General features: G+C 38.9%; 2 protein-coding genes and 1 long non-coding RNA gene across 9 annotated transcripts in view; 1 reads left to right on the plus strand and 2 right to left on the minus strand.

The window, feature by feature from the left end:
- Positions 1–12,397, plus strand: part of LOC109691034 (uncharacterized) — an 83,063-nt gene extending 70,666 nt beyond the window's left edge. For 2 of the 4 annotated variants that reach the window (XR_012445625.1, XR_012445624.1), the window contains 2 exons: positions 9,838–10,023; positions 11,088–12,397. This is a non-coding gene — a long non-coding RNA (uncharacterized lncRNA). Of the gene's footprint in view, positions 1–9,837; positions 10,207–11,087 lie in introns of those variants that run through there. The other 2 variants (XR_012445626.1, XR_002212844.2) reach the window with 2 other exon arrangements.
- The window catches only part of LOC109690945 (serine-protein kinase ATM), a 340,952-nt gene that overhangs the window by 250,942 nt on the left and 68,615 nt on the right, over positions 1–21,395 (minus strand). The window lies entirely within an intron of this gene.
- Positions 1–21,395, minus strand: part of Cul5 (cullin 5) — a 97,505-nt gene that overhangs the window by 52,915 nt on the left and 23,195 nt on the right. For 3 of the 4 annotated variants that reach the window (XM_074066784.1, XM_074066783.1, XM_074066785.1), the window contains exons 2-3: positions 12,536–12,645; positions 2,044–2,143 (exon numbers count right to left, since the gene is read on the minus strand). In XM_074066784.1, coding sequence (XP_073922885.1) covers positions 2,044–2,143; positions 12,536–12,606 — 171 coding nt within the window. In that variant the 5' untranslated portion in view covers positions 12,607–12,645. The remainder of the gene's footprint in view (positions 1–2,043; positions 2,144–12,535; positions 12,646–21,395) is intronic. The other variant, XM_074066786.1, reaches the window with a different exon arrangement.

Here is a 21,395-nt window from a genome sequence, read left to right on the forward strand (position 1 = left end):
AGGAGATGAACCAATTTGGGTTAAAACACATATATACATGGACGTGTCATAAGGAAACTCCCTATGCAGCTATTTTAAACAAAAATGTCCTATTTTGCTCTTTTACAAAATTGGAGAACAGGATGGCAGAAAAGGTCCTGCCTGGGGGTGTTGGTAACAGCAGGGCAGAGGGAGGTAAGGAAAGGGTGTAGGAGGGTGAATATAGTACAAATACTGTTACACATGTATGTAAATGGAATAACGTTACCTGTTGAAACTGTTCCAGGAATGGGTGTGTGTGTGTGTGGAGGGGAAGAGATAAAGGAGAATGGCGGGTGAATTCAAGTATGATATATTTAATATATAGTAAGAACTTCTGTAAATGGCACAATGTGCCTCACCCAGCACAGCAATATAAAATAAATAAAGAAGATGTCTTATAGATTCTAATCTCAACTTAAATGCTGGTTTTCTTGAGAATGAGAAATCAGGTGGTAGAAGAGAAAACCAACATCAAAACAACAGATGTGTGATTACTTTCCCTTGGACAACCTAGTACCTGCGGAGCCAATAGCCAACTGCTGCGTTCATAAGCTTGCATGAAATCAGCTGAGCATGGCTCAAATTACTAAAACACAGAATTATGAACAAGCAAAATAGTTATGCTGGACTGATGGTACAGCTCAGTGTCAGAGTGCTTGCCTACCATGTGCGAGGCCCTGGGTTCAATTCCCAGGACTGAAAAATAGGTAAAATAAAATGGATACATTATCTACAAAAAAAAAAAAAGATAGAAATCCATTATCCTAATAATTTCTCACACTTGTACATTATGTTTTTGTTTTTTTTTCCATTTTGGGGCTTGGGATTTTCCTGAGACAGGAGTCTTACTATGTTGCCCAGACTGTTCTTGGAACTCCTAGACTCAGTTAATTCTCCTACCTCAGCATTCCTAGTGCTGGGAGAATGTATGTTTGTTTTGATTTCTCCTTTTTGTCTGTTTGTTTTTCAGTAATGGGATCAAACCCACAGCTTTGGGCATGCTATGCATATACTCTACCACTGAGCTATAGTCCAGCCCCTTTTTGTCATTTTAAATAATGCTATAATAAATATTTCATCACATATTAATGTTTGCAAGATTTAGTTCTTCTGAACAAGCTAAGTAAGTTCAATTGAATACCATCTTCTGATATGACTCATAAAGCAAAATTTTCTTAAGAATTTAAAAGTCCTTTAAAAATAAACTGGTGTTTTCCAATGCAAGTAGAAAATGTATTTCTAAGTCAGTTGTAGTAAAATAGTTTTAATTCAATTGTGATATTGAAATATTTTGCCTTCATTTCAATATTAAAAATTTGGACTGCAGGCCTAACTCAGGTTGTAGATTGCTTGTCTAGCAAGTACAAGGCCCTGAGTTCAAAATCCAGTACTGCCAAAAAAAGCCGTTTTAATTTATACAGAATATCAACAAAGAGCACTGATTTCAACTCAGCCACACCAATACAAAGAGCTGCCCCAGCACTTTAAACCAGAAAAGTGTCTGCAATTGAAGAAATCACTCTCCATTTGAGAAGAGGTATTAGTCACGAGAGAAAGAAACAGATTTATGTTGATTGACTTGTCAAAAAATAATGGCAGTAGAGATTTTAAAAAATACATTATAGGGGCATGGCTCAAGTGATAAGAGTACCTGCTGTAAAAATATTCATAAAAAAACTGAATGCTTTATAGCATCTTTTAATTGAGGATAATAATGTACACTGTTGACAGAAATATCACTGTGGGGGAAACAACAAATGTTGATCTAACAAATGTTACTAACAATTTAAAAATCTAACAAATGTGCCAAAAAGCAATGCGATAATTAAAATTACTTCAGAAAGTCCTACCTTCAAAAGTCATAAAATATGATATTGTCTGAGCTGTTTTAAAACAAATCTGAGGCTAGGGGTGAAGCTCCTTATTAGCATGCATGGGAGGCCCTGGGTTCAATTCCTAGCTCCAAAAAAAGAAAAAGAAAAAAAAAAACCCAAAAAACAAAATTAAAGATGTAGAACTTACTGCCTGTGCTTGCTTAATAAACTCAAGGATATCTTCTTTTAAAGCCTGATGAATTTTTCCCGGGCCTTTATCATCCCAGAGACAGACTGCATGCACATCCCTGTAAAAATAAAGCAGGTAAACAAACATTAATAATGGAACAAGGACACAATCAAAATTCATCTCAAGTCCTGTAAGTATAATTTCCATGGACCACGGTAGATCATGATAACCCATTCAAGTACTAAGCCAGGCATGGTGGGGAACACCTGTAATCCCAACTACTCAAGAGACAGAGATTGGGAGGACTGTCATTCAAGGCCAGCCTGGGCAAGAAATTAGCAGGGCCCCACCTCAACAAATAAGCTGGGTATATTGGTATGCACGTGGAAACCCAGCTACTGGGGAAGGATAGGTAGGAGGACTGAGGTTGAGGCCAGCAGCAGGAAAAACACACAACAGCCTATCTGAAAAATAAGTAAGGCACGAGAGAGTTGGGGATGTGGCTCAAACGGTAGAGTGCCTGCCTAGCAAGTGTAAAGCCCTGATTTAAAATCCCAGTAATCCGCCCCCTCAAAGAAAGCACTCCTGTGAGTGCCGTACATATTCATTCGTTTCTATATTCATTTTCTTGTTATTGTTTTCCCTCTTACTTCTCAATTTACTGCATAAAATTTCATTATAAAAGCATGTCTCCATCTCCCAATCTCACTCCTAAAAGTTAATTGCTATTAACATTTGTTGTACAAAAACAAGCATGAATCTTTTTAATTCTTTAATTCAATAGATGTAAGCTGTCTTTTAAAGAAAATTACTCATTTAAATCCATTAAAGAAAACTTAGCTTCCCCCGTACATTTACTCAATGACAATAAACAAAAACAAAAGCTCTCACAAACTGATATAAAAACTATGAACTTTTAAAGGTACTTTAGGAATCCCTTTGAACACTGACTTTGGAATTAAAAATGAAAGACAGGACTGTAAAACAGGTACAATGTGTAGTGGGGTACTCATGAAAGGGGAAGGTGAATGAAGGAGATGAAGGTGATGGAATATGGCTGATGGGCTTCATATACATACATGAAATAGAAAGATGAAATATCTTGCAACTGCTTTAAGTGGAGCAGGGCGGGGGAGGGGGGCAGGGAGGAGATGGTGAGGGCAATCTAACCAATATACAATGTAAGGTTACTGGGAATGGGCATCATGAATCCCCTTATACAATGAATATATGCTAACAAAAATGAAAAAAAAAAAGACTGCAGCACACATAATGTACACAATACTTGATAATGAACGATTATGTGACTGGCTTAAAAAATAATAAAGTTAATATTTTACCAAAAGGTAAACTATTTGGCTATTGACATAATTCTAGATTCTTTTTTTTGCATAACTGGGGTTTGAGCTCAGGGCCTCACACTTGCTAGATAAGACATTCTACCACTTGAGCCACTCTGCCAGCCCTTTTTTGTGGTGGGTGTTTTCAAGATAGGGTCTTTCAAACTATTTGTCTGAACTGGCTTTGAACCTCAATCCTCCTGATCTCTGCCTCCTGAGTAGCTAGGATTACAGGTATGTGACACCGGCTCCTGGCTGACATTTTTTGTAACAGAGGCTCCACTATGTATTGAATGAGTCCCTAGAGAATATTTTGAACAATGAATCCTCAAAAATAAGATCCCATGCTTTTGTTGTAATTTTTTTCCCTATTCTACCACCTGGTAAGAGAAATTAACTTTCTGAACGTGTACTAGAATTAAGTATATTTTTATAATATATCCATCACCTAAATGTCTCTCCAATTTGGACATAGCCATATATCACCAATATCAGTTAAAGTCACCATCATTTCTTACTTAGTTTACCATAAAATTAACATCCATTGACCACCTACTATGTGTCAGGCTCTTCACACTGACTTATGTGTTACTTTAGGTCTTCTAAGAAGTAGATAGGATGAGAAGTGTAAGCGATTTATTGAGGACATGACTGTGAGGGAGACTGAGCTAGAGAAAGCTGTACAATGTAGGTCTGCCCTATAGAGAAGAGAAGGAAAGAAGGCTGGGAAGCAAGAGTCATAGACTACAATGCAGTTCTAAGGAGTTCCAAGGGTGTTGGAGAGTTCTGGAGCCAGTCATCCATCAGAAGAGTCCTGTGTCTCCCCATAAAAAAGCTCTACCTTGGTATCTCTGCCATATTCAAACCGGTGGTACATGTCAGAGGACTCAAATGTAACTTGAGTCTCATAAAGCCAAAGGGATTAGTGTGGTGAAGGCGTTGTTACTGGGGAGCTCCCTAGAAATCTTACCAAAGTTAGACTTTTTCTTTTTTCTGCGATGTGAGTTTCAAACCCACAGCCCTGCACATGCTAGGAAGCACATTCCTGCTGAGTTAAATCCGTAGCCCAAGAGTGAGACTTATGAGTTATTTGGTACATCTTCTCTAGGTGTTTTTCTCAAACTCCAAGTATTCCTATTTGTTGTTACATCCCAGAAGAAGGTCCTCAATGTATTCTTTTTTAAAATTCAAAACACAGTATCTACTCTGCATCACATAATAAAGCATGTGACACACTGTGAGGAATGTACTGTAATATCCTTAAAGCCCTGTACTTCTCTTCCTTCCCTCCCTGCAAGTAACCAAACCCCAATGTTTTTTTTTTATTTTACCAAATATTATGAAGAATTTTTAACTTCATATAAATTGTTATCAAATAACCTTTTTAATAGCACTTCACTCAACATTGTTTCTGATATTTACCCATATAAGTGGATGCACTCTGTTACAGCAAAGGTTGTAATTCAAGATGAAGAAGAAGCAATAGTGACAACAAAGAGAGGACTGAAACAGGACTGAATGAATAATAACATAGTCTTTTGGAATATATGACCAAAGTGCTTTCAAAAAAAAAAAATGCAAGCCAGATGCTGGTGGCTCATGTCTGCAATTCTAGCTGCTGGGGAGGCAGAGATCAGGAGGATCACAGTTTGAAGCCAGTCCTAGAAAGAAAAAAACTGAGACCCTATCTCAAAAATACCCAACTCAGTTGTTGAGCATTTACAAAACATGAACAAGGCTATGGGTCTGACCCCAGTAACATAAAAATAGGGCTGGTAGAGTGGCTCCAGAGGTAGAATGCCTGACTACCAACCATGAGACCCTGAATTCAAACCCAGTCTCATCAAAAAAACCAAAAACAGGCTATAAGGGAAATTATTTATAAATGCTTAATTATATTGGAGAAATTTAGAAGCTGAGGAATGGAAAAGGGAAGAAATAAGTGTTTTTCAAAGATTTTACAGGGATAGAGGGAAGGGCTAGGAAAAGCAGCAAGAGGTGAAAGGTACTCCAAAGGTTTCAATTTTCTAAGATAGAAAAGAACTACAGAAGAAACAGTACAGCCCCAGCATGAAAAATAACAGGATTTTACTTTCAATTAATGGTAACACCATAAGCTCATGAGAGCAAGACGTAGGTAGGAAGATAACCATTAATGGAAGTAAACTTTCACAGCAAAAATAAAGAAACAGTAATACCTTATAAATGATAAAGTTATAAAAAATAATATGAATATCAGTTATAACATTAAACCTGAAGTGAATAAATGATCCCAGGTACAGGTGACTCACACCATAATTCTAGCTACTCAGGAGGCAGAGATCAGAAGGATCGAGGTTCAAAGCCAGCCAGGGAAAACAGTTCACAAGACCCTGCCTAACACAAAAAATGGCTGGTGGAGTGGCTCAAGGTGTAGGCCCCGAGTTCAAACCCCACCACTGCAAAAAAAGGAGAGAAAAAAAAAAAAAAGACAGTGTGCACTACTTGGGAGTCAGAGGTAGGAGAATAGCAGTTCAAGACCCAACTGAGCAAAAATTAATGACACCCTATCTCAAAATAAAAAAAGCCAGGTGTGGTGGCACAGACCTATGGTCCCAGCTACTTGGAGATAGAAGGATTGTAGTCTGAGGCTGACCCAAGCAAAATCACCAGACCCCACTCCTGAAAAACAAACTAAGAGCAAAAGGTCAGGGGTGTGGCTCAATTGATGCCCTGAGTTCAATCCCTAGCAATGGTAAAAACAGAAAAAATGCAGGGATGGGGATGTAACTCAATGGTAGAGCATTTGCCTAGCATATGTGAGGTGCTAGCTTCAATCCCTTAGGGCTAGGAGCATAGCTCAGTCGAGTGAATGCGTAGCATGTACAGGGCCCTATGTTCTATCTGCATGACTACACACACACACACACACACACACACACACACACAAACTAGTATGTTGGTGGGCATGGCAGTGCATGCCTATAATCCAAGCACTCAGAGGTTTGAGGTGAGGGGGGCACACAAGTTCAATGCCACTGTGGGCTACACAGCAAGACTGTTCCCCCCCACCAAAAAAGGACAGTATGTTTTTCTTCTTTTTTTTTTTTAATTGGGGAGGGTGGCTAGGGCTTGAACTCAGGACTTTGTGCTTACAAAGCAGGCACTCTACCACTTGAGCCTATTTATTTGGAGATGGGGTCTCGGGCAAACTTTTGCCCAAGCCAGCTGTGAACAGCACCTACCATGTTTGTGGTAATGCTGATATAAAAAAAAAAATCTACTGTGCTTCAGTCATAGAAAGGTGTAGTAATACAATTACGTATAGTACATAATACTCAACGAACGTCTGTACTTCTGATAAAACAGTATGGCATGTTATACCAGCAGCAGCCCCATATCCCTCATGCTTTCTCCTTCTCCCTCTCTCCCTCTTTGGTAGTACCGCATACTATGTCTTTTGATTACATTGGTCACCTTGGACCTGGGCTAGAGGTGGCTCAAGTGGTAGAGGCACCTGCCTAGCAAATATTGAAGCCCTGAGTTCAAACCAGTACTGCCAAAAAAACAAAGAAAAAACAAGTCAAAATTAAAAGAGGCCACCCAGCAACTGATCTGTGCCATCTAGGTTGCATAAGTACACTCTATAAGATGTTCCCACAATAATGAAATCGCCTGATGATGATGCCCTTCTCAGAATGTGTTCCTGTTGTTAAGTGATGTGTGACTATCCCTGCTCTGGGGAGATCAAGCTACCACACTGTAAAACAGCCCTATGAAGAAGCCCATGTGGTGTAGAACTGAAGACTTCAGCCAACAGCAAGTGCCAACTCTGAAACTGCCAACAATCACATGAGTGAACTTGGAAGAATATCATCTAGCCCTATTTGAATCTCAGACTAGATCTTTTACTGAAACCTTGACTGCAATCTCATGAAATTCCCTAAGCAAGTAAAGTTATTACCAGAATGCTGATCCTAAGAAACTGCCAAATGTTTGTGGTTCTAAGTTGCTAAGTTTTAGAGTAATCTGTTATACAGCAATAGGTAATTAATAGATAAACATAATAAAGGAGGAAGAGAGACAGAGGACTGCTATAATCATTCAAACAAGAGATGGTGGCAAGCTGGGCTTGGTGTAATCCTAGCACATGAGAGGCTGACAGGATGATCACAAGTTTGAAGCCAGCCTGGGCTCCACAGTGAGACCCAGTCTCAAAAAAACAAAACAAAAAAACCCACCAGCCTGGTACTGGTGGCTTATACCTGTAATCTTAGCTACCTGGGAGGCTCTGATGATTGGGAGGACTGCAGTTCGAGGCCAGTCCAGGTAAATAGTTCATGAGATCACATCTCCAAAATAACCAGGGCAAAATGGACTGGAGATGCAGCTCAAGCAATAGAACACCTGCTTTGCAAGCATGAAGCCCCAAGTTCAAAATCCCAGTCTCCCCCACAAAAAAACAAAACATTTAAGGGACAGAGAGAAAGCAAAAACAGAAATACAAACACAAATCCCTGGAATAGAAAGAAGTTCAAGAGTTATTTAGTAAAAATCTATGAAACTATGAACCGCACACCAGTGGCTCATGCATGTAATCCTAGCTACTTAGGAGGCAGAGATTGGGGGGATCACCCAGGCAAATAGTTCCGCAAGACCCGATCACAAAAAACCCTTCACAAAAATAGGGCTGGTGGAATGGCTCAAGATGAGGACCCTGAGTTAAAGCCCAGTACCACTTTAAAAAAAAAAAAACAAAAAACTATGAAACCTAGTAATTAGTTGTCCATAAGGGAGTAAAAAACAGGAGGTTACAATTTCAGATTTCTTTGGTTTGAGAGTATGAATAGCATACTTTTATGATTTTGCATTTGAAGAACTGATAGAACTTAGGAAAAAAGAAATATGCTAGAAGCAATTGGCTTCATTGGTATGAGAAGGACACCTTTTTTTTTTTTTTTTTGGTGGTACTGGGGTTTGAACTCAGGGCTTTTCACTTACTAGGCAGGTGCTCAACTACGTGAGCCATACCTCCTGCTGCTACAAGGGTCTGGAAGCTCAATTTAGGAGAATAATCTGTACTACTTAACAGATATGAGACTCAGGTTAAAAGAGTAAGAAGAAAATGGAACTCTGGAAGAAATGAACATTTGAGGAGAACAAGAGATGAGTCAGCTAAGACTAATGAGATGAGGTAGACAGCAATACAGAAACCAGAAGGTAGTATCATAAAAACAAACTCAGTAGCAAAAGAAACAGCTTTTAAAATTACTTATAGTAAAGGTGGATTTTTAAATACATAGATCTTGCAATTTTGGTGATGCCATGATAAAACATACAGAAATCCTTTCACATAAAAGGATTACATATTGAGGTACTTCAAGGAGATAGAGGACTTTAAAAACAATGTGTTGAGGCTACCAACTATAGCAGATCTAAGGTTATTCATGATTTCTGCTTAGAAGTATGCTTTAACCAGGGAACATCATCACTCTATGCTCCTTTTTTCCAGTCAGAAACACTCAGAACATTATTCAAGATGACAATTTTTTTTTTTTTCTGGGGTTCGACTCAGGGCCTCACACTTTCTAGACAGGCACTCTATCACTTGGAGTCAAGTCCCCAGCCCAAGATGACAAATCATAACAACAAACTCTAGCCCAAAAAACCAACAACCAACTGCCACATTTAACATTCATAAGACAGTTTACCCAAATAATTCAAAAAACATTCCTAACATGAATGCTATAAACTTTTAAAAGGCCTCAGTCATTTCTTATTGAACTTTAATTTCTAAAAGGGCAGTATTACGGATACAAGTTAATATTATACAAGCAGTTCTTATTAGTTAGGGAATGAAGAGTATTTTTTATGTGATAAAGAAAAAGAACAACTTCAATGTGTGTAGGCTTATGCAATCACCTATGTACAATTCACTGATACAGTATTTTAATCATATATTGAAAAAGTTTATTAGAGTAGGCTTGAGGCTGCTATCCTTAAAAAGAGTGTGTGCAGACTAGGGATGTAGCTCAGTCGTTTTGTGTTTGCCCCTAGCATGCACTGAGACCACAAAAAAAAAAAGAGAAGTGTTTGCAAGGTTAACCCTTCCCTGGCAAGAAGGATTTGGGGAGGGTTCCTACCATTCCTTTACAAAAAGGGCTCACTGTGCCTGAGAAGCTTAAACAAACAGTATGACTTATGTTGAATATTTGCTTTCCTTCTGAGAATTTAAAATTTCAGTGTGTACCAAGCAAAGGCTGCTACATGACCAGCCTAGAATAAAAACACTGCGCAGTAGAGGCCTCTGATGAGCTTCTCTGGTAGACAGTGTTTCATAGGTGTTATCAAATTTAATGACACAGGATGTCTGAAGGAATTTAGTCATCCTGTGAGATTTCTGTAGAACATTTTGGAAGCTCTACCTGGTTTCTCCTGGGCTTTACCACATGTATCTTTTCCCTTTATTAACTTTGCTTTGTATCCTTCACAGCAATAAATCATCGCGATGAATACAACTATATGGTTAATCAATTATACAGGTCTTCTCAGCAATCAATGAACCCAGTGATGATCTTGAGACTGTGACGTGATTAGTGTCAAAAGTTGGATTCACAAGGCAAGATGAAGCAGAGAGACGACAAACTTTTGCTGCTAGAGTGCTATGAAATCAACTATGGTATGAAACAGGAGCTGAGCTTCTGTGTGTTGTGAAAGGCAAATCACCAATGAAATCTGAAAATGATAAACCTAACCAACCCCAGGACAGTTGGCGCTCTTAAATACCTGGCTGTTTCTGGACATGTTGACTGACTAATTTAATGGAAGAGAAAATACAATAAAGTGATGTCTTTGGTTTTTATTCTTGCCTCCCAGTGGCAAAAAGAAAAGGCTTAAAAGTTCCAAGAATGTTATACCAAGAATATTGAAAAGTTTATGTTTTTCAGCCAGGCACCAGTGGCTCATACCTGTAATCCTAGCTACTCAGGAAGCAGAGACCAGGAGGATCAATGTTCGAAGCCAGCAGGGGCAAACAGTTCCACAAGACCCTATCTCAAAAAACCCTTCCAAAAATAGGTCTGGTAGAGTGGCTCAAAGTGAAGGACCTGAGTTCAAGCCCCAGTACTGGGAAAAAAAAAAAAAAAACAGTTTATGTTTTCCTTTCCTTCAATATGAGAAAGTAATAGATAATTAGAGCCTAGGGCTGACACAAAGTTTTAGATAGCCCAGTCCTTCCTATTCCCGCATTCCATCTCAGTGATTTATACAATGTTGATTTTATAAATGCTAAATTTACTATCCTGCCAAAGCTGAAAGCAGGGAGGGGCACATCAGAAAAGGTAATCTCTTCACTTACTCCTTACAGATTGGACTCCTGACCTACTCTTGAGATGTCTCACTGTTACTAACTTGTGTTCAGCTTTGTAGATTAGTTGCAATTTGCAGCAATGGATTAATACCTTGACACTCTTGTTTCTCGCACCTCCTCCTCACCCCTCCTGGTAAACACAACTGACTATGACAATTTTATAATTAAATACAGCTGTCTCCAGAAAGAAATTATCTTTTCTAGGCTACCGATAGAAAAATGATCAGAACAAAGGGGATGGAAGTATTATAAGCCCATTTTGAAAAGTTTCTAAAATTCAGGATTTCATCTTGACCAATTCCTAAACACAATATGTCTTTTTAATTAAGCTGTAAAAGTATTTCTCTGTAAAAAATGCTTCTGTTCTTCTACAGGTCTGAATGATTGGGAAATAATGAAAAGTTTTGCTACTGAATGGGATACAGACTTTGTAAAGGGAAAAAACAGCACCTGGGAAGGCATTCCTCAAACTTTTCCTCTCTTCCAAAAGGAAAACGCCCATTGTTGTCTTTCCAAGCTGCTGTGAGTGCTTTTCATTCACACTGCCTGCCAAGTATATGGTCACACCTATCAGCATTGACTCAAATGGCTGGAAACAGCCCAAGCCTTTTCACTTTCCTTGCAGAACACCACCAGATGCTGTTCACCAAGTGCAGCAAACGAACTAGGGTGATGGATAAGCAAAACTGTCTGAACTAAGACAAATCCATCTGAAACCAAGGCCTGAACTGAATTAAGTGGACTGGATTGAGAACCTTAGGGTACCCTGGGAGGCCATATTGGGAGCTTTGTTAACCTGTGTTACCTGACTACCAAATGTCTTGCTAGGGGCACCCTAACAATGTAAGTCTCCTTGTTTCCACTGGGGCCACTTATACCCTCTAGGATTACATTGTGTGTGAGCCCTGACCATCAAGACACTGCCTCAGGCCTGGAAGACTTTCAGATTTGCTTCAACTCACTGGTTCTGTGCCTGAATTGATGCCGCAGTCCATGTTTCTGTGTTGTTTTTTAAAAAAGGTTCATGCTGAAACTGAAAGAGAAAGCCACTTGGTTTTCTAAGGTAAACTTCATTTGTTTTAACTTGCTAAATTCAAGACCTCTAAAAGGTGTAACAGGGACCAATACTACAGGTTGCTCTTGTCCTGATGTGTGGGAACCTACTAACGATTTTGCTGTAAAGGCATTTTGGCCAAAGGCCAAGAGTTAACACAGCAGACCTGACAACGCATTCCTGAGAAAAGCCTGTTTGTAAGGTCTTTGGATGGCATCTGAGAAATTAATAATACCGATTCGCTGCACTAAAACTGTTTATGCAAACAGCATGGTTTACACTGAACATCTGTTCTCTTTCTGGGAGTCTAGAACTGTGGTATATGCCAAGCTCAGACTGATAATGTGACCACTCTCATAAAACCTTGGACATTAAGTCTCTATCAAGTTTCCTGGTTGACATCACACATTGTCAATGTTGTTGCTAGGGAAATTGTGTCCCGTGTGACTCCCTTGGGAGAGGACTCCTAGAAACATGCTTATACCCCTTAAGTTCCCCAAGTTCACCCACATCTCTTTTCCTTTGGCTGTTTTTTATTTATCCTTTCACTATAACAAATCATAGCTCTGAGTGTGACTCGATGTTCAATTTCATGAATCCACCTAACAAATCACTGAACCTAGGAGACGTCTTGGGAGAACCCCCCAAAACAACTAGTAACAACTGTAAACTGACAGAGACCATATAGAGTCATACACGCTTTCTGGGTACAGAAAGACATCATCAAAATTTCCTTTATGTTAGCAAACAAAATTAATGATTACTTACGAAAATAGATCAAACCATTGTTGTTTTGTAACAGATTCCTGGCGTAAAAGCTTCAAAACAATCGGACGCATGAAATCCCACTTGTCTTCAAACTGAAGAGAACCTTTATTCTTAAGAAAACAGAAAAAGTAGTTTAATTTAAATGAAGTTAAATTGAAAGTATCCTATAATTTTCTTAATCTTTTAAGAGATAGGTAGAGAAACAAAGGACTCAAATTTAAAAGAACCAGTTTTCTATAATGAGATCCCTATAGGCTTAAACTTGTATCAAGGAATCATAGGAAGACAACTATAAAAGAGAAAAGCTGAGGCTGAAAGTGTAGCCTAATGTTACAGAGAGAGAATAATTGTAAGAATTTTCCCTTTGCCCCAAAGAAGGGCTGGCTATCCCTTTTGGCTTCTGGTTGACAATTTTTGGGTATTTGGAAATCTGTATCCAATAAAACCCTAAGGGTCTTGGGTCATACTGGGCAGGGTAATAATGTGATTTGGGAAGGAATAAGCCATATCTTTATAGTCTTAAAGTAGGAGCTGGCCAATTCAGAAAGACCAAAAATGTGACATAGGTAGGAGCTTTAGGTCATATGTATCAGTCAACTCAGAGACTAAAAAATCCATGTGAGTAATCAATCATGCCTATGTGAAGAAGTTCCATAAAACTGAACAGGAGATGAACCTCCTTTTGGCAGAATTCACATACGCTGTCACACACTGATGCCAGAAGAGAAATATGTGCTGACTACACGGGAAGAGAACAACAGAAGATGTGAGTTGGGAGTATGCCTAGACTTTACTCATGATTCTCTTCCTTTGCTGATCTTGAATCCTTTCCCTGTAACAAACAGTAACAATAATTATAACAGCTTTTGGTGAATTCTATGAGCCTTTCTAGTTGGTATCAGGAGTGAGGGGTGGTTGTAGATGTTCTAAGAGCCTCACAAAAAGTAGTTATCCCTCAGAATCCAGGAGAATTGGTTCTAGGGGCCTCCACAGATACCAAAATCTGTGGATGCTTTGGTCCCTTATATATAAAATAGCATAGTGTTTTCCATATTCCCTCTATGTACTTATTTTAAAATCATCTCCACATTACTTAGAATATTTAATATACTGTAAATACTACATAAATAGTTATAATGTATTATTTACAAAAACAAAACGTCTACAAATTTAAAAATCTGAACAACTTTTTTCAATTTTTTTTTGCAGTACTGGAGCTTGAACTCAGAGCCTACACCTTGAGCCACTCCACCAACCCTTTTTTTGTGATGGGTCTTTTCAAAATAGGGTCTTGCAAACTATTTGCCTAGGCTGGCTTTGAACCACAATACTGCTGATCTCTGCCTCCTGAGTCACTAGGATTATAGGTGTGAACCACTGGCACCTGGGTCAAATACTTTGATCCAATGTTAGTTGAATCTGCAGGTGCAAAACCATAGATACTGTGGGGGCACCTGTATTTAAAAACTATATGGAATCTGAGGGTAGAAAGATATCCATCTCATTTTATAATGCTAACAAAATCCTGACACCAAATTTGAGAACACCACAAGATGCAGAGGTCTAAAGGGAATAGATATAGATGCAAAGATCTAAACAAGTATTAGCAAACCAAGCAAGTGTCACATCAAAACAATGATTCCTCATAATCATAAACTATTTATCCCAGGAATGTGAAAGTAGTTCAATCTTAGGGGAAAAAAATTATCAGTTACTTTACCAAAAAGAAAGAGAGAAGGACTTCATATGCCTTAAGCACCAGTTCTGTTCCTTTTCAAGTTGCATGTGTCCATGTGACTTGTTTTGGGCAGTAAGAATCAACAAGATTCATTAATTTTTCTAATATACCAGCACTGAACACTATAAAATTCTTGCCTTTTGATTATATACTACAGACCTTTGATATCGATGTGTACATGGTTCTAAGAAGCCCACAGTAAGGAAAAAAAACACTAATGTTCAAAATGCATAGAATTCAGTGTTGCACTGCGGAGGCTTGACTCATTTTTCCCATAAAGCCTCCCAACTTGTGCTGAACATGCTGTCTTTCAACAAACTCAAACTTTCACTTTATCAAGTCAATTCAGTACAGTAAGTGCCCTTTTTAGCTAGGGAGGACTAATATAAATTTTACCTTGTTTTGGGGGGGAGCACCATTTGCATTTTTGGGTGGCATATTTTCACAAATTAAGGACAGGGAAACACCCAGCAGATCACACAATTTAAACACAACTGATAGCATGGGACTTTCTGCATCAACTGAGCAGTGTTATGTACAGGTGGGAATTTAACATTATTGTTTTTTCAGAAATTTTTTTTGGACCATGTGCAGTGGCTCAATGCTATAATCCTAACTATTTGGAAGGATCATGGTTTGACGTCAGCCTAGGCACAAAACTTCCCGAGACCCATCTCCATAATAACCAGAGAAAAAAAGGCTCTCAAGCAGTAGAGCCTGCTTAGCAAGGGTGAAGCCAACTATTACCAGAAATAAAATATATTATTAAAAAAACCAACCAGTTAGGAGTCAGTGGCTCACATCTATAATCCTAGCTACTTGGGAGGCTGAGATCAGGAGGATTACGGTTGGAGACCGGTCCAGGCAAATCGTTTTTGAGATCCATTTCCAAAATAACCAGAGCAAAATGGACTGGAGGTATGGCTCAAGTGGTAGAGACCCTGCTTTTCAAGTGTGAAGCCCTTAATTCAAATCCCGGTCCCACAACAACAACAACAAAAAAAAAAATAAAAAAACAATACAAAAAGGGCTGGAGGAGTGGCTGAAGCCAAAGAGTACCTGCTTAGCAAGCACAAGTCCCTGAGTTCAACCCCCATTCCACCAAAAAAAAAAATTATTTATTTATTTAGATCGTGCTTGGTCAAAACCACATGCAATAAAACCTCAAGTAAGACTAGCTTACTGTAAATGGTTTTTAGAATATTGCTCATTTTTATCACAGGATCTTTGCTATTTAGTTTTTAAATTTTTTTTTTAAGTACTGGGAACTGAACCCAGGGCCTTGCACATGCTAGACAAGTACTCTACCGCTGAGATACAACCCCAGCTTTTATCACAGGTTCTTAACCTGACGTTCATGTTGATGCTCAACTATTTGGAATCTGCAAACTCCGAAAGTATAATCCTGAAACATACAGTCTGATAACAACCTACATAAAACTCACCTGGGATAGTGATTACATACATAGATTCCTAAACAGATCTACTGAACCAGAATCTCTTGGGAGCTCAAAATCAGCATGTTTATCATTATCAAATTCATTTTAATACTACATAAAATGTTTGAGGGCCAATGACTCTAAAAGGTTAAGAACTATTAACTAACATCATACAAGAGTGAAAGCAAATGATGTTTGTTACATCCAAACAGCTCATTTTAAGAGTTATCACACCCTCTTGCCCCAAGTGATTGCTTCTAACACGTGGTACTCTTATTATAAGGATCTAGGGGACATATTTGCTCAAAACTCAGTACCAAGATTAGCTGTGCTTTTCCCCTCACCAACTAGTTTGTTTCTACCTTATGAACTTAAGTGAGTCACATTAGTTAACTCTACTCTCCTCTTAAAGTTGTCTGTGTGACATACTTTGTATACTAACCTTGTATCTGTCTTCATATTGCAATCTCTACTGTTATAACCCTCATTTCTTCATTTACTTCTCACTCTTGAGAAAGGGCTAACAAATATGAAAGAATGATGCAAAGATTATGAGTCTTAAGAATTCTGGACTATGGTAGGGAGAATCATAATGCCATCTTAATGTTTTCTAATTTCAACTAGTTCTACTTCCATAAGCACTTTTGGCAATTTATGAAATTAAACATAGTATAAATCCTGCAATTAAAAAATCAAAATGGCAGGAAGCAGAGATCAGGAAGCTCAAGGTTCAAAGCAAGACCAAGCAAATAGTTCACAGGACCCTATCTCAAAAAAACTCATCTCACACACACACACACACACACACACACACACACACACACACACACACACACACACACAGGCTGGTGGAGTGGGCTCAAGGTGTAGACCCTGAGTTTAAACCCCAGTACTGCAAAAAAGAAAAAAAAAAAATCAAAATGGTGCAAAGGACTGGAATAGGCAGGTACTTGAGATAAATACCGGTTAGACTCTGAAATCTCCTAATAGATATGACAAGTTAACAGGAAACATTTTTGATCTCCTGTTTCATGAAACATGTAAGATTAACTACAAAAACACTTTCTCCTAATACTCAGGAAAAGGAGGAATTTAATAATTTATTAAACTTTTACAACAGGTTCCAAAACTGATGTTCAAGCAGTCCTATGGCCTATTCTATTTTAAACTGAAGAGTGTATCATCAAATCATAACTAAGCAACAGGACACCCAATTGCTTATCTACAAAAGGAAATGCCTCATTAATAAGTAAAGGAATCTTCAAACAGTTATCAATGATCTACTGACTAACTCAAGGCTGCCTCCTCTCATCAACTTGTTACAAAGTCTCTTTGTAGCAAGACAGGCTAGACTAACCAATTGCTTGTAAGTGTAAAATTATCTTACATACTGATTCTTTTCCAAGAAGACTTTAACATTTGCCTCTCTAGCCTTCATTTCTTACAACACAATGAATCCTTTCATAGGCACTCTTCTCAAACAACAAATGAGTTATGGGAAGCCAAATAGAAGCAGGAGATGGAGAAATTTCTGGAGAAGAGTATTCTAGGTAAAAAAAGAAAAGAAAAAAAGCAGCCAAGACAAAGATTGAAGTAAGAACATGCTTAGTGTTTTACTCAAGATAAACTTCAGGGAAGTAACTTGCCTTCCTGGACATTACTGGGCTGGAGTTGTAGTACCTTGAAGATCATTATAAAAACAGGTTTCTATTATGACACAGTGAACCATTAAAAGAGTGAGCAGGAAGTGCCCTTATCTGTTTTATATTTAAGAAGCTCCCTGGGATGGCAGAGTGGCTCAAGTGGTAAGAGCACCTGCTTAGCAAGCCTGAGGCACTGAGTTCAAATCCCAGTGCTGCCAAAAAAAAAAAAAAAAACACCTCCCTGATTACTGATTACTATGTTGAGAATATATTACAAGGAACAAAGCTGGTAAGGAGGTGAGAGATGATAGTGACTGTGATACTAACCATGGAAGTAGGGGATAGTGAGATGTGATTAGATTTTATATATTTTAAAGGTGGCACTAACAGGACTTCTGAATAGTAAGCATCAAGGACATTCAAAAAGAAGTAAACAGCCAACACCGGCAGCACACACCTGTAGTCCTAGCTACTTGAGAGGCAGAGAGCAAGAGGATCGTGATTTGAAGCCAGCCTGGACAAACCGTTCATAAGACCCTGTCTCAGAAAAAAACCCATCACAAAAAAGGGCTGGTGGAGTGGCTCAAGATGTAGGCTCTGAGTTCAACCCCAGCACTGCAAAGAAAAGAAGTACACCATGATTTTAAGGCTTCTGTACAAGAAGTATAGCATCAGCATCAACATGGATGCAATATAACAACTTAAGGAGGCTCAGAAATTCATTTGTTGTTTTTTTTCTTTGTGGTATTGGGGTTCCAACTTGGGGCTTCATGGTTTGCTCAGCAGGTTCTCTACTACTTGAGCCACACCTTCAGCTCAGAAGTTCAATTTTGATGTGTCACATTTAACATACCTATTTGACATTCATGTGAAGACATTGAATAGGCAGTTCAATTAGCAAGTCTAGAACTTAAAAGGTCTAGTCAGGCCAGGAGCTGGTGACTCACAACTGTAAACATGAGATGGGAAAACTACAAAGAATACAGACTATTCTGAATAGTTTTTCTGGTATAAGGGAACACAGAAAAGGCATAGTAACTGATGGGATGAGAAGAAATAATTTCTTTAAAGATGGGACAAGTATAGTATTATTGTAAGGTGATAAGATTACTGCAGGACAATGAGATAGGAATGATGCAGGAATAATGATGATGTAGGAATAAACAGGGGAAGTTGCTGGGGAACTTAAATTGCTATGGGCAGACGAGAAGCAACAAGATCCTATGCACAGGTGGAGGGACAGACTGCTAAGTGAGAGAGCACAGCTATATGGATGTAGATGCTTCTAGGAGGGTAGATGTATGACTCTGAAAAGTTAATTTTTTATTGCTTTGACTTCTCAGTGATACAGAAGTAAAGACAATGCCTGACAAGATGGGAGAAGAAATGCTGGAATTCTGAGAAAAAGATGTAGAATATTTAGAAAAGTAGAAGAAAAAAAAAAATAAACGACTATAGAAGTGCAGTATGATTGGGCTCACTTGTAGTTTGTGCTCATGAATTTAAAGTAAAAATTACATGATTGTCTTTTTTTCCCAGCAACATTCAGCTGACTCTGAAAGGTAGAGAGATGAATTTTACCAGGGTTGGTTTTTTTCTCAAGTGAAACGAGAAGGGCAAGAGAGTCAAAAAGAGTATTGAAAGGAGTTATTATGATTGAAAACAGAATTTAGGTTAGGTAAGGGGGTAAAAAAGTAACATCAAGATGATGAAAAGAGACTTCTACTTCTAACCATGGTAGAATAACAGGAACCAGACTTCCCCTCCTGACTAAACAACTAAAAACCCAAAAGGCAACACAGGACAGTTCTTCCTGAGAAAAGAAAAACAAAAGAGGTGATCCATACGAATGCCCAAACATACTTGACTAGAGAGCATCCAGGCCTCAGCACAGTAGGGGGAATTCAAATACAGTCTGGTGGCTTTGCCAATTTTAAAAGACAAGAGTTTTGGAGTCTGAAGAAGTAGAGATGACTAGAACTTGAAGTGCAGGTACCAGGAAAACAATTAAAGAGATGCATAGAAATGGAACTCTGAAGGTCTGTAGCGGTGTCCTCCCAAGCCTTTGACTAAATACTGACTGAATATATGTATGAGAAAACTGTCTGAGACTGGGGAAAGAACCATTAAAAGGAGTAGGCAGAGCAATTACCAGAACACACACAAGGCTACAAAGTTTGTATTCCCAGCAGCCAGGATGGACCCCCACACCCCCTCCCAAAAATGTCAACAAATACCCTGGGCAGAGTCCTCAGAAAGGCAGAGTCTACAGTAGAGCTGCTATAGCTTAGATGCCAAGTGTCCTTCAAAGGTCCCTGTGTCAAAAGCTTGGTCCCCAGAATGGCACTATTGGGAGGTACTGTGGACCTTTAGGAGCTAGGGCACTGTGGGAGGTCCATACGTCACTGGGGATATTGCCCTTGGAAGGGACTGTGGGGTCTCAGCCCCTTTCTCCTTCCTCCCTTGCTTCTTGGTTCATGAGGTGAGCAGTGTTGCTCTGTCATGCACTCCCACCATGATGTGTTGCCTATGTCAGAGGCCCAAACCAGTAAGGCCACCTTATCATGTGAGCCAAAATAAACCTTTTTTTTCTTTTGGTGGAACGGGGGTTTGAACTCAGGGCTTCACCCATTCAAAGCAGGTGCTCTACAGCTTGAGCCACATCTCCAGCCCCCATTTTGCTCTGGTTATTTTGGAGATGGGGTCTCTCGAACTATTTGCCTAGGCTGGCCTGAAACCTCAATGTTCTGGATCTCAGCCTCCCAAGTAGCAAGGATTACAGGTGTGAGCCACCAGTGCCTGGCTTCAAATCTCTAAGTTAATGATTGCCAGTATTTTGTTGCAGTAACAGAAAGCTAACACAGAAGCCAAAGTGACCTTATTCTAAATGTTATTCGGAACCCACTCTAACAAAACTTAAAAGCAAGCCTCAAAAGGATTCCAAGTTATTAGAACTAGATTTTGCTAAATCAAAAAATATTTGAAAGAAATTTTTAAAACTCATCCCCCAAACATATAACTTAAAATGTTCAGGCAATCAAAATCAGCACACATGCAAAGAATGAAAATGTAACCAATCAGAAAGAGAAAAAACAAGAGAAACTGACCCAGAAACCATATGGGTGATAGATTTAGTAGACAAGACTGTTATATCAGCTATTATAAATAAATATACTCCACATGATCAAAAAAGTAGAGGAAAACATGAACACAGAAACAAAAGCTACTTGCCATTAAAATGAGTATCAGTGAACTGGGAGACCATCAAATGACCTAACATACATAAAAATGGAGCAACAGAAAGCAAAGCATGGTGGTAAATGCCCGTAATCCTACCACTCAAGAGGCTGAGGCAGGAGGACCATGAGTTCGGGGCCAGCCTGGGCTACACAGTGAATTCTAGGCAACCCTGGGCTCAAGAACCTGTCTGAAAAAAACAAAAACAAACAATCAAAAATCTGGAGTCTTGGAGTGGGGAAAGGAGGAATAATTAAAGGGAGAAAAAAAAATAAAGGCAAAAATGTTTCCTTATTTGGTGAAGAATAGGCACAGAGATCTAAGACATTGAACAAGGAGGCAGAATCAGTGACAAAGGCCCTAGTAAAGGAGGGGGATCATTAAAATAAAAGATCTATCAAGAGAGAGTTAGGAAGATGGGGCACACACAGTAGGATGCTTGAGTTAAATTATTTGTGCAAGATTATAGGTAATAAGTGGCAGAGTAGGAATTCAAATCCAAACAATTTAGCTCTGTTAAAGCCACCCTCCAACTTTTGATTCTATTGCCTTTGCCTTCTGAGTGCTGGGATTATAGACAAAGGCCACCATGTCAGGCCTAAAGTCACATTCTTAAGCACTCCCTAGTTCTTTCCTAGATGAGAAATGAAGGGACTTCTAACCTATGAGTCAGATCCAGCCCTTGGCTTAATTTTATCAGGCTTATAAATTGCGAAATTCTGTAATTATAAAAATTATAATGGGCTAGAGGCATGCCTCAAGCAGTAGAGCACCCGCCCAACAAGCATGAAGCCCTGAGTTCA

Source organism: Castor canadensis, chromosome 2 (genome assembly GCF_047511655.1).
Source record: "Castor canadensis chromosome 2, mCasCan1.hap1v2, whole genome shotgun sequence".
In the NCBI taxonomy this organism is placed as follows: Eukaryota; Metazoa; Chordata; class Mammalia; order Rodentia; family Castoridae; genus Castor; species Castor canadensis.